This window comes from Panthera tigris, chromosome A2 (assembly GCF_018350195.1).
Source record: "Panthera tigris isolate Pti1 chromosome A2, P.tigris_Pti1_mat1.1, whole genome shotgun sequence".
Classification (NCBI taxonomy): Eukaryota; Metazoa; Chordata; class Mammalia; order Carnivora; family Felidae; genus Panthera; species Panthera tigris.
In genome coordinates, this window is record NC_056661.1 from 122,073,785 (window position 1) to 122,086,167 (window position 12,383).

General features: G+C 42.4%; 1 protein-coding gene across 3 annotated transcripts in view; it reads right to left on the reverse strand.

Annotated features, from left to right (window-relative positions):
- The window catches only part of PDE1C (phosphodiesterase 1C), a 292,772-nt gene extending 280,621 nt beyond the window's left edge, over positions 1-12,151 (reverse strand). For all 3 annotated transcript variants that reach the window (XM_007090530.3, XM_015541267.2, XM_015541268.2), the window contains exon 1: positions 11,695-12,151. In XM_007090530.3, the coding sequence (XP_007090592.1) occupies positions 11,695-11,795 (101 nt within the window). In that variant the 5' untranslated portion in view covers positions 11,796-12,151. The remainder of the gene's footprint in view (positions 1-11,694) is intronic.
- Between the last annotated feature and the right edge of the window lie 232 nt (positions 12,152-12,383).

The following is a 12,383-nucleotide window of genomic DNA, read 5'->3' on the forward strand; positions in this document are numbered from 1 at the left end:
TTCATTGTTCTCCCTCCCCAGCCCCCTGTCTGCCTGCAGACAGCTGGCCAGACATAGAAATCCAAATCTCTTGTTCATGCCTGCTTCTCTCCTGGGCCTGGGTTAAAAATTCCAGCACTCGAATTACTGTCCAACAGGCCCCCAAATGGGACTCCCCCTCCAAAGAAAGCTGAAATCTTCTTCTGGAAAGCAAGGCTTTTTGAACAGACCAAGCACTATTTCCCTCCTGCTTAAAGCTAGGCAGTGAGCTAACCACTGGCACCAACAACAAAATATGGAAAGGTTTTTAGAGAAAGAAAATAGAAAGTAAATGTCATGCTTGTAGAAGTTCAGGTAGTACTTTTTTGCATAAATTATTTATCCCTCTATTCACATATTTACAACCACTTGCTGTGTTATAAGCACAGCAAAACGGTGTGGGTGGGAATGGAAGAGATTTCTGTGACCTCCTTCTTAGGAGCCTGGCTCCTGTTTAGATAAACATCAATGAGAAAGGCTGAAAACAAAAATATTTCTTAATATGCATGCAACACTGCCAAAGTGGAGATAAATCCAAAGGATTAAGACAAAATCTTACTCTCCACAGATGTATCCCTGTAATTAGGGGAGGAGTAGAATTTTTTAAATTGAATTATCCAAAGAGTTGCTCCAGGTCTCTACTTTGCTCTTCCCCATGTGTATTTAGCCGGAACAAAAACTGTATCTTCTGCCAAGTTTAACTCCAGCGACCAGTCTAATCTTTCTAAGCCTTTCCTATCTACTCTAGGAGTATTCCTTCCCTCGCTCCTCTCTTCCACCCTCCTCCCAACTCTTATCCAAACCTACTCATGGCAGAAAGCAGCTACTGGCCATTTACAACTCCAGGTGACTTTAAGTCAACACACAGTTCCTGGGGAGCAGAGATCCTTCCTATTTCCTCCAAAACCTTCTCTAACAGTAACATCATCCACAGAAGACTCTTCTCTGGACACAGGCTCTGTAAATTTTAACAATTTAAATATGGCAAAAATAATGGGAATATCCAAAAAACAGAAAAAAAGAGAGAAAAAATTAACTAGCAGATACACTCACAGGGACCATTCTGAGCTCTACTATCAATGGAAATCAGTTGAACATTTGAACCAAATTCTGTTTACCTATAGTTACCTTCACTGAAACTATCCAAAGACTCCCAGAAATGGGTGCTTTGAACAATTCCTTTATTTTTTTTAACAATGACTAATTTTAGTCCATAGTTTTGTAGAAAGAATGACAATTCTAAACAATATTTATGGAGCTTCGATTTATGGTAATTAATCCTTTTGTGTCACAAATGAGCAACACAGAACTCTATTCATGAAAGTATTTGTGGTCCCTCACAGTTAGCAGACTCGATTTCCAAATACAACCTCCTGGAATAGTATACTAGATATAAAATAGGTAATTTAAAGGCATTATAAGACCCATCACAGTCATCCTTAGACAAGAGTCAGAGAGATAGAGAAAAAAATGGGTCAGATATTAGTCTGAATTTGAACTATTCCTAAAACACACATGGAAGTAGATTTCAAAAACTAATCCTTCAGGGGGCACCTGGGTGGCTCAGTCAGTTAAGCACTGGCAGTGCCTGCTTTAGATTCTCTCTTTCTCTCTCTCTGCCTCTCCCCAGCTCATGTTCTCGCTCTCTCTCAAAATAAATGATAAATTAACTTAAAAGAAAACCAATCTTTCACTACTAGATTTACTCAGAGCGTCTCTAGAGTGCAGGAAAAGTCTTGGTTATTTCAGCATTTTGGTTGTTTGGAATCTGGATAAACAAAACTTAATGTTCTTTGGATGTCCAATAGTGACTTTCGGCCAAAATATTCAACGCATTCTTATGTTGATTATTTAAGGTTTCACTCTTCTGGTGGCCTTAAGGGAAAGGAAAGCTGTTTCAGCAGAATATTGAATAGTGCGTCGCTGCAATAGACCTCTGGAAGAGAATGAAAGTGGAGGGAGGGAGAGCACTTTGGGGAAGGCCTTAAAGAGTAGGAAAAGGGCCATGAATGAGGAGACATGGTGTGGAAGGTGAGAGCTACACCAGGACCTGTGCAGTGCCCCAAGAGACAGAGGCCTGGTGTGTCCATCACAGGGCACCTCAGGAGCAGCAGTGACCCCACGGAGCACCACTGGGCAAGCCTAGACAAAGGACAACCTCCTGCAGAATCTAGAGAGTCTACCCAGCCAACCTTCAAGAGGCCCTGCTGTGGTGCTTGGGCTCCACGCTTTGGGTCTCACTGCCTGGCTCATGCTTGCTCTGTAGTTCCCAGAAGGTCCATGGTGGGGGCCCAACTTCATTTGGCTTCTTGGGTCATAGTCTCTTTCTTCCCTTGGAATACTGGGAATGATCCTGCCTTCCCCACCCCCTCAGGTTTTTGTCTCTGTTCCAAATCCATGTTATGGTGAGCATGGCACCAAGTAGTCAATATAAAGGTTCCAAGCAAAGCTATGTACACATTATGAGCTGGCCTTACCCATATGTTGGACAAGAAAATGTCAATGAGAAAATATATATAAACTTACAGTCTTCTGGCACCTTCTGTCAGACTATTTAGGGTGTCACACTAAACTGCATTCTCTGTGTGTGTCGGTGTATATACATACATATAATTTATTTTTCTTCTTACTTTGTTGGACTATACATTATACCTCCAAACCAGGCTTTTCCATTTATCTCCAGACTCATTTATCCAACTGCTCATGGCTTCACCACATCTATTCAAGGACATCTTATAGGCCCCTCATATTCAGTATGTCCAAAACTGAACTCATTATCTCTACTCCCCATTCATTGTGCTCCCATGCACAACCAAACCTACAACATTAACCCCCACCCCACCTCAGTGGGCCTGATCTAAGTAAATAGCATCTAGGAATGAAGCTAAAAACCTAGGAGTTTTCCTAGATTCCACACTCTTCCCCATTTCCCACATCCAAATCCTGTTGAGTCTGCCTCCTGAAAATCTCTCAAATCCATCCCTATAGACCTACAATGGCTTCCCATTGGTAAAACCCCTGGTCTAAAGAAGAAGCCTCTCAGCCTTAGGGCCATCGTCTGGGAGACCTCCGTGCCATGACAGCCAAGCAAGGGAAGCAGTGAATGTGCAGGCTAAAGTGTAAAACAAGAAAGCTGAGGCAGAGGTCCAAGTAAACTGCTAACTTCTGCACCCGTGGAAACCACAGGAGCAGAAACAGGAAAGCCAGAGGTCAGGGATGCTAGTACCAATTTGTTGGTACATGTCTACTCTCTAAAGCTTGATTCAATGGATCTAGAAATCCGTCACCATCTCATCACAATGACCACCTTTGAGACCCACCTTGCTCATATCAAAACAGTCCCTTTTGGTCCTTTGCCCTGGACCTGTGACTTTTCAGGACTAATTCTGTTTTCATTTATAGCTGAATGTGGCACATGTACAATAAATCATCTCTTCTGCTGTCTTAGCTGAAGAAATAAATAAAATAAAATAAAATAAAATAAAATAAAATAAAATAAAATAAAATAAAATAAAATAAAATAAAATAAAAAAGAAGCAAGATCCAATCCCTCTCTAGCCACATCTTGAGACTCCTGTCTCTATACAATCTTGACTCTAGCCACGTGGCCTTCCTGTTTTTTCAGAGGTGCCATGATCCTTTGGCTTTTTTGCACATGCTGTTTTCCCAGCCCCTGAATACCTTAGAACACTCTTCCTCAACTCTTTACTTAACGAATACCTACTTGTTCTTCATAGCTCGTTTTAAATCTCACTTCCTCGAAGAAGCCTTCCCTGATTTTTGCACCAGGTTTGAGCCCTCTATTATATTTTTCTGCAGCACTCGTCAATATAAATAATTACTCGTGGAATTACATATTTAATATTTGCTTCTACCAGTAGACTGAATGTTCCCTAAAGGAGGGAGCCTTTATCTTGCTTCTCACTGCCTCGTGCCTGGTGCATGGTAAGTGCCGGAGAAATGTTTGCCTAGTGAATGAGTGATGGATTACTTTCCTACATATAGTTGTACGTGTAGTCGTTCAGATATATCAATAAAATTCATTACCTATAATCATAAATTATGTCTTCTCAATTGAATTATTCTCTAAAGCTTTTCATTATTTCACAACCTAGAAACATCTAGGCTTTTCTTACACTCATGAAGACTCATTTATTTTATTTAATAAGAGCTGTCAAAAGGTCTTTAATAGAGTACAGTTCAATAAGTCTGAAGAATACCAAAGTTGACATGGATTCAGTATACTTTCTCCAGAAACAGAGTGTTCCATTTGTTGGGGAATCCACTTTTTATTGCTAATGAGAAGTTGTGATGCTCATTCTCCAAGCTGTTAAAGACTACTTTATGGGCCTCAGACTCAACAATTATTTTTCTTAGTCTCTAATCAAAAAGCCGTGACTCAGGTCATGTAAGTGCTTTCCCTCCATATGGAAAAACTGGAACCAAGCAGTTTCTATGAGCCAAAGAAAACTAAAGACAGAAAATCGAGCTAGAAATGTAGAAATACCCTCTACTCAGGGCTGCATCCCAACCAATAGAGGCTGTAAAGCTTGGTCAAAATAATAAATACTTAGCTTGATAAATAGTGAGTTGTAATTAGCTAATAAGTCAGCACAACCAAATTATGTTAAGCAAGTGATGATGTACTAATATACTGCATTAGTATTCAAGTAAAGAAAATTTCATTCTAAATGTAAAAACCCCTTTACCATTTATATATTTACCTCTTTCTCCCTCTTAATATACATTAAGAACCTATTCAGGTGAGACTTTATTGATCTTTATTAGGAAAAGAAAGACTCAAAAATAATCCCTCATATACAAATGTCTTCCTTCTCTGAATCCTAGGACATTGTGTCAACATCACTTATTTAGCAATTAATTATTGCACATACTTTTATTGTTGTTTTTTAACTTTTCACATGTATAAAGATTTATACTGTCTCCCTAACTAGACTCTAAATTTCCTGAGAACAGAGTTTTTCTATATCTCCTCTGAAGCTCCTGGTATCTGGTATAGAATAGGAGACCAACAAAAATATGCCAAGCCATTCCAATTACGTGACAGATTGGAAGGGCCAATTAATACCCTAAAATACATAATCTGGAGGAAATAAGTAATTTTTTAGATTATTCTTTTGGCATTGCTTTATTAGTGAGATTCACGTGAAGCTCCTCTTTCTTAGGTCATCTGTTTGCGAGGCTTTTCCTCAGAACCATGACTCTCAGACCCACTGCTCCAAGCCAAAGGTCTCTGCATAGTTCCAGACTATCACCAACACCTACATGGATCTTCCAGAGGCCATTCCATTTCAACATATCTAAACCCAAGTTTATCACTCTGCTTTATCCCAGCCTGCTCTCCTCTCCATGGCCCCTAATAAGGCAAATGGCACCAAACTAAGACACCCAAGCCAAAACAAACTTGGAAGACAACTTCCCTTTCTCTCTCTGCTCCAAAACTAACTGGCACTACACTAAATTCAAGAATCTTCTCCAAACAGTCGCCAGGCCTCAAATTCCATCACCAGTCTGTCCTCTACACTTCTTCCAGAGTAGCCATCCTAAAATTCAAATCTCAATTTGTTACCCTCCAGCTTAAAGCCTTTTAACACTTCCTTATAAGTAAGAGATAAGATGAAAACTCCTTAAAATTACCTGTACAAAATAAAAAATATTCTCTGTAGGATGAATGGAGAGTGGAACACATTTGTGTGTGTGTGTGTGTGTGTGTGTGTGTGTAATATAGCAAAATGTGTTCAAATATTTGCCTCCTTAAACTATGAGCATGTACAGTTTTGAATAAAACAAAAAGCAAATCTCCTAAAATTCCATGTATTACTACCTGGCGCATGCCTTCCTTTCCAACATTCTCTCTCACTCCTCCTCAACGGGCCACCATCTCCCATGCCTCTGTACCTCTGCACACTCTGTTACCTCCATTCATCAGCTTTCATCTATCCCTCAATATTGCACTTGATAAGCTGCAAGAGGATATCACACAGCTACCTTTCAAGGAAAGTAACTAAGGCTCTTGGGAATTAATTGATTTATAGGGAAAGGTAACCCTGTGAGGTCCCTAAGGGACCAGGGACCAATTTAGGGGCCAAGTGCTTTTGTTTTTAATGTTAATTTATTTTTGACAGAGAGAGAGAGAGAGACAGAGTGCGAGCAGGAGAGGGGCAGAGAGACAGGAGACACAGAATCTGAAGCAGGCTCCAGGCTCCAAGCTGTCAGCACAGAGCCCCACAGGAGGCTCAAACTCATGAACTGCGAGATCATAACCTGAGCCGAAGTCGGACGCTTAACCAACTGGGTTACCCAGATGCCCAGGGGCCAAGTGCTTTTGAGGTGACCTGGGAGATTTCTGTCCAGTAGTTCAACATTGGATGATAGCAAATTGACCCAACCACACCCTCTCCTTTTGGAGATTATCGATGAGAAGTGAGCATAGAGAAGGGCACTAGGATTCAGGCTTTATCCCTAGTAAGTAGAAGAGCTTTCCCAGTTGCCCATAAAACCAGCTCATAATTCTGGGCTGATTTATTCTGGGCTGACTAGAGGACTCTTTGCTTCCTCAAATCTTTGCAAAACACTTCTTTGCATCTTTGCACAAGGCTGACATGAATGAAAAGGATCTGCGCAAGTCTCTTCCTTGTAACTCTAAGGACTCCGCTAGAATAAATCTGCAGCTGACTGCCAGTCCGCAACACCTTCTCTGGTCAACCCAGATAGAGGTGGCTCTCTGTGTATCCCTCTGTAACTATAGTCAACACTTCCGGCTTTTCCTTTCAGTCTCTCCTGCCAGCTTTGGAAGTGCTGAAGGGCAGGTATTTTATCTACTCTCGCACACCCAGAGCTTATGAAAGTGCCCGGCATATAACAGACACTCAGTAAATGTTAACTGAGTAAACTAATGTTGCCTGAACATTGATGGTGCTATTAAAACTTTCAGATGAGTACAGAGAAAATACAGCAGCAGAGGGCTTCATTAAATAAGAAATATGAAACCAGATATCCAAGCTTCTTTGTCTATGGCTTTCCCTCACATCTTTGCTGTGTAGTTTGGAAGAATCACTTAAGGTCTCGGTACTTCAGTGGGATATTAGTGAAGACCCTTTGAGAGAAGTCAAACTCAAAGTAACCTTAGCAGAAACAGCCTGGCTGGTGGTAGAGCTGCCAGAGTACAGAAACTGGGGCTTCTGGGAGCAGATTGGGGATTTCCACTCCATATTCTCCCCTCTGCTTTTCCCTAAGTGGTGGCTTCACTGTCTCCTATCACAGAAAGGTCTTCCCCATGAATTGGGAAGTTGAGCCAGTGGCAGCCACCAGGAAAACCCAGAAGAAGGGAAAGCGGCACTCTCCAGCGGCCAAGAGAGCAATGCCAACAAAGGACTTTACCACTCGGTTCCATGCCACACCTGAGACCTACCTACCACTCTTGCCACGAAGGTCAAATTCTAAGATTTGCCAGTCCTGGGTCTTGAGCTCATCCCTAATCAGGAGGGAGGCAGGGTCTATTAACACATTGGGGAATGGGAAAGCCCACTGAATAGACAATAGTCCCAGTCTGTTACCTTAATGGCTATTTACCTCCCTTTATATCATGATATCATTTTAGATAATGCAAAAGAACACATCATCTTCATAGAAAGTGTTATATAAACATAAAATTTATTATACTGACTACCTCATAGTAAGGAAAAATAAACACATTGTAGCTTAATTACAATTTTGACAACAGAATAAGTGAAACCTGTTCACTTGCTCTCAACTAAAAAAAAAAAAAGGTATAGAAACACTTTTTTGTCATCATAGAACAGTCTGGCAATAGAAAAACCCTTGGTCAGGACCCAAGGTACAAGTCATGACTCAAACCTATGCAGCCGTGAGGCTCCCCCACATCACCAGAGGAATAAAGTACAGCCGTTGTCGTATTTTCCCTGATTGGAAGATTCCCTAACAAAACAGCCATCGGGAGGGACCCTTAGAAATTCCACCCTCTTTGCAGAGGAAAGAAGTATGACAACAGCACTGAGGGGAAACCGAGGTTTACAGAAACGAAAATGGGTTTAAAAAAAAAAGAGGCTCATCCCAGAAATGTAAGCAGATAGCATCCCTTTGACAGACATAATTAAAAAGCTCAGGTGTCAGTATCGTTCCCTCCCAGCAAAGAGGAACATGAACATGGGTCTGCGAGCTGCAGAGTGAGGATGAGGAACACCACAACCTTCAAATCACAGTTGGTCTCTATACATTGGTATTCAGCACTTCACGCAAGGAAAAAGAGTCGTCATTATGGTAAATATCAACACTTGCAGGGTTTTGCCATCTCAGCTGGGGTACATAGTGTTTAAAATTCACATTTCCAGTATTCGATGTACTATGAGCATGGCGATGATGCTACAAGGCTAGATTAAGAGTTTTTCCCAATTTTTTTCCCCAGAGAAATATGTGAATGAGCTCTAGGTTTCAAATACATATTGATAATTTACTATACACCAGGTAGTATTGTAGGTGCTGGGGACACACCGGTGATCAAAACAGACTAGAAAAACTATGTCCTCATGAAGTTTATGTTTTAGTTAGAGAAGACAGACAATAAACGTAATAAAAAAAAATACCTAGCATTCAGGTGGTGAGATGTGTAAGAGAAAAAAATAAAGCATGGAAGGGGGATGGGTAGAGGTTGTAATGTATACAGGATCATTCCCTATATTCTCCTATGCTTTAGATTCTTGGCAGATAATAATAGCAGGAGCAACAATCCTCTCACTGCTGGTAAAGACCACTCCAGGCCAGTGCACAGAAGGGAAGAGGATATGGGGAGGGAAAAAGAGAACTTAGATAAACAAGAGTGGGATTCAGCCCTGGGTTGTGGCTTTGCCACATCTGTTCCTACCTCAGTTTAGATCTCTGTGCCCGATCTGGGTAATGATATTAACAAAACCTGCCTCCCACCTAGTTCATGGAATACTGTGTTGATACGTCACATGGCCTATAAGCTGATCCAAATATATTTGGATATATACATTCATGTTGAATATTATAAAGTTCATATTTGGGTCTTTATGCTTCCTTAATCACCTATTTACTGAACACCTACTACATGCCAGACCCTGCTCTGTACACTGGAGGTACAGCAGTAAGCAAGACACACAAAGTGTCCGTCCTCAAGGAACTTATTATGCTCTAATACAGGAGATGAAAAATTCAATAGTAAATTGAATAGAAAAGATACTGACAAGAAGAAGACACCACTGAACAGTCCAGGCATGAGATGATCAAGTCCTGAACTTAGATGGTTCCCAAACAAGCTGAACTAAATTCCTGACTATCTGTGATCACCTATAAAGCCCTTTCTATAAGGGAGTCATGGTAATAAATTTACTTGAAAATCCAATAGGACTATTGGGTATTTATAAAATGATGAAAGGGCTGCTTCCTTTCTCTTACTGACAGTCTGTTGTGTGGACAAATAGAAACATACCCTTCCACCTCCTAACGGTTTCTAGTTTGTGAACTGTGAAAGTGTTATTCCAAGTGGTATAAATAAGCATGCCTTTGGTTTCCAGAGTCTTTAGCAACTTATCACAGCACTACTGTTTTGGTTTTTTAAGTGGCAGTAAGAACCATTAACAGTAGTAAAAAACTATGCCATAATTACGGTAGGAACATGTCCTTTTCGAAACAGAAAATGAAGCAACAGATCTCCTAGGATTGCTGTTAGGCAGAGCGTTTCAGTAGAAGGGTAAAGAGAGGAATTCAAAAACACACACTTGGAAAAGAATCAACCCACACCTTTCATGTTCAAAGGCACCGGATGCTGAGTAGATATGAGAGACTAGAGAACAAAAATGTGGTTATATCACACCCCAACACCTTGGGGAGAGAAGCCTACAAGATATGAAGCAGAAAGCTACAAGACAGTGTGTTGTAAGCACTAAATGCTTTTTTACACACATTCTCAGCCTGGCTGATTTGCCCAAACACTCCTCTCTAGCCTGAGTAGCTCCATGGAGTGGGCTGTAATTGTAAAGCAGCCAGAGAGCAGTCCTGAGTGTGTGCAGATGAGTCCCTCCAGCCGAGATGGCAAGGAGACCAGCCTGACTGCCCTTTTACACTGCATACCTTGGACCCAGACTGTAGAGGCCAACAACTCTCTGTGTGCACCACAGTATGATCAGATTGAATGCTCATTACCTATGACATGAGTTTATTGTAAACACTGCTCTGAAAGAGGTGCTGCCTTGCACGCATCTCAACTGTCAGGACAGTCTGCCAACCAAAACGACAAAATTTCCACACAAGTTTACCACCTCTGCTTGCTTACAGCAGCCAGACAACTCAAAAATCATAGTATTTGGCATGGTTTCCCCTTTAGATCAATGGCAATGAAACTCACTTAGATTATTAATGGAAGGGCTTTTATAAATTACACTTTAGGGGACCCCTTAAAGAAACATACACTTTCGTTATTGCTTCCCTTTAGAAACTCTGAATACCCTGGTCAGGATGTGGTCTCCTCTAAGATGAAGCTAACTTAGATCAGTGCCGTTTTGATTTTGTTTTGGGATGTGATGTGTGTGTGTGTGTGTGTGTGTGTGTGTGTGTGTACACGCACGCACACACATGCTTTCAAAAACAATAACTACAGCAAAACAAACAAACTGCCAAGGAAGGAGCTGGTATTCCCATCTTTGTCCTTCATAAGGAACAGAATGTCTGGATAATATATTTGGAGAAAAAATTGTTTTTTTAACTGCACTAGATATTTGATGCCAAATGTCTAATGAAATGAGTATCGGGTAGTTATGAAAGATGTCTTTGGGATCTGCCTGGTCAACTGAGGAGCAAGATGTAAATATACAGCTATCACTAGAGCTTCCTGAATGGGGTAACCAGCTCTTCATTATCTATAAAATCTTTTCACAGAAAATACCATGTATTTTCAGGTCACCTCTCCTCAGTACCCAAAACCAGACAGAACCCAATGAAGTGAATGAAATTCAGAGATCTCTGTCCATCAGTCCAACTAGAATTCTGGCCACTATATTGAAAGCAAATGCACTATTTCACTATTCAAATACTGCTAGGAAACTCCACTGTTGGTTCTGACCCCCACTTTCTCCAAAAATAGCCCCTTCCTTCTGGTGACTATTTTAAGAGAGAAAGAACCCTAAGAAAATATCAGAAGTTGAACTAGGCTGGGGAGGATGAGAGGAAAATTTAGCAGCCAGAATGCATGTAGAATTTGAACGGAAGGTAAGTTCTTGGACCACCTGCCAAGATGTTTGCAAGCACTTTGCAGAGAATAAGTCTTCCTTCGATTAACAGTCCCCAGAATTTTCTCCCTGGGCAAAAGGACCAGAAACATCTCCATGGGTACTGAGCTACTACAACTGAAATCTAAGGACATTTCCTCTTTCCCCCAAAGAAAGTATGCTTTGGAAATAGCAAGGCATTCTAAAACACTCAGAAAAGTCTCTTTTGAAAAAAAAAAGGGGGGGGGGGAGGTAGCAGTGACTGTAATTAACAGATAAGCAGTTGTGGAACTTCTAGGGCTGTACTTAAAGGGCCATGCGGGAACAGGGTGAGCAGTCATGGCTGTAGCTGTGTAGTAAAATACTGACTGCAGAGAGAAACGGGGCAAGAGAAGTAAATGGATTTACTTACAGCCCTCGGAGCCGAAGCCAGATTTTCTCGATCTGTTCGGGTTGCAGGTATTTCAGAGAGTTGCTCTCAAATTCTTCAATCTCCTTGGTCGGCGACTCCATAGCTGCAGGTTATCAGTGGGAGTGAGGCTGGGAGAGTTTGGGCTGGCCCTCCCCGCCTCCTCGCCGGGCCGGCCCTCGAGCCCCAGCCGTGCGCCGCGCGCCTTTGCCTGTCACTTTCTGCGCGCGCTCCTCCTTCTGGGCCCCCCAAACCCGGACTTACAGGGGGCTCGCAGCGCCGGCGACCCCCGGCCCAGGTGCCTCCTGGAGGCGGCTGCGGGAACCAGCCATGGTCCCGAGCTGCTCAAGGAGAAAGCACCTGGACCTAATGGGATTTTTTTTTTTTTTTTTTTTTTTTTTTTTTAACAAAGCCACAGAAGCGAACCGTGAGGCCGCTGAAGGACTGGGGGGAACGAAGGAGGACCGAGTGTGGAGGAGAGACAGTGAGAAGGGGAGAGAGGGGAGGGGATGCGCCGAGGGGGAGCTGGGGCGGGCGGGGTGCTCCGACCCCGAGGCTGCGCACGGGGCTCCGCCCGCGCCCCCAGCCCGGGGCGCCCCGCGGCCTCCCCCCTCCCGTCCCGCCCCCTCTCTCCCCCCCACCCCACCGCCTCGCAGCCTTCGCGCCCCGTCTCTGTTTTCTTTCACTTACCA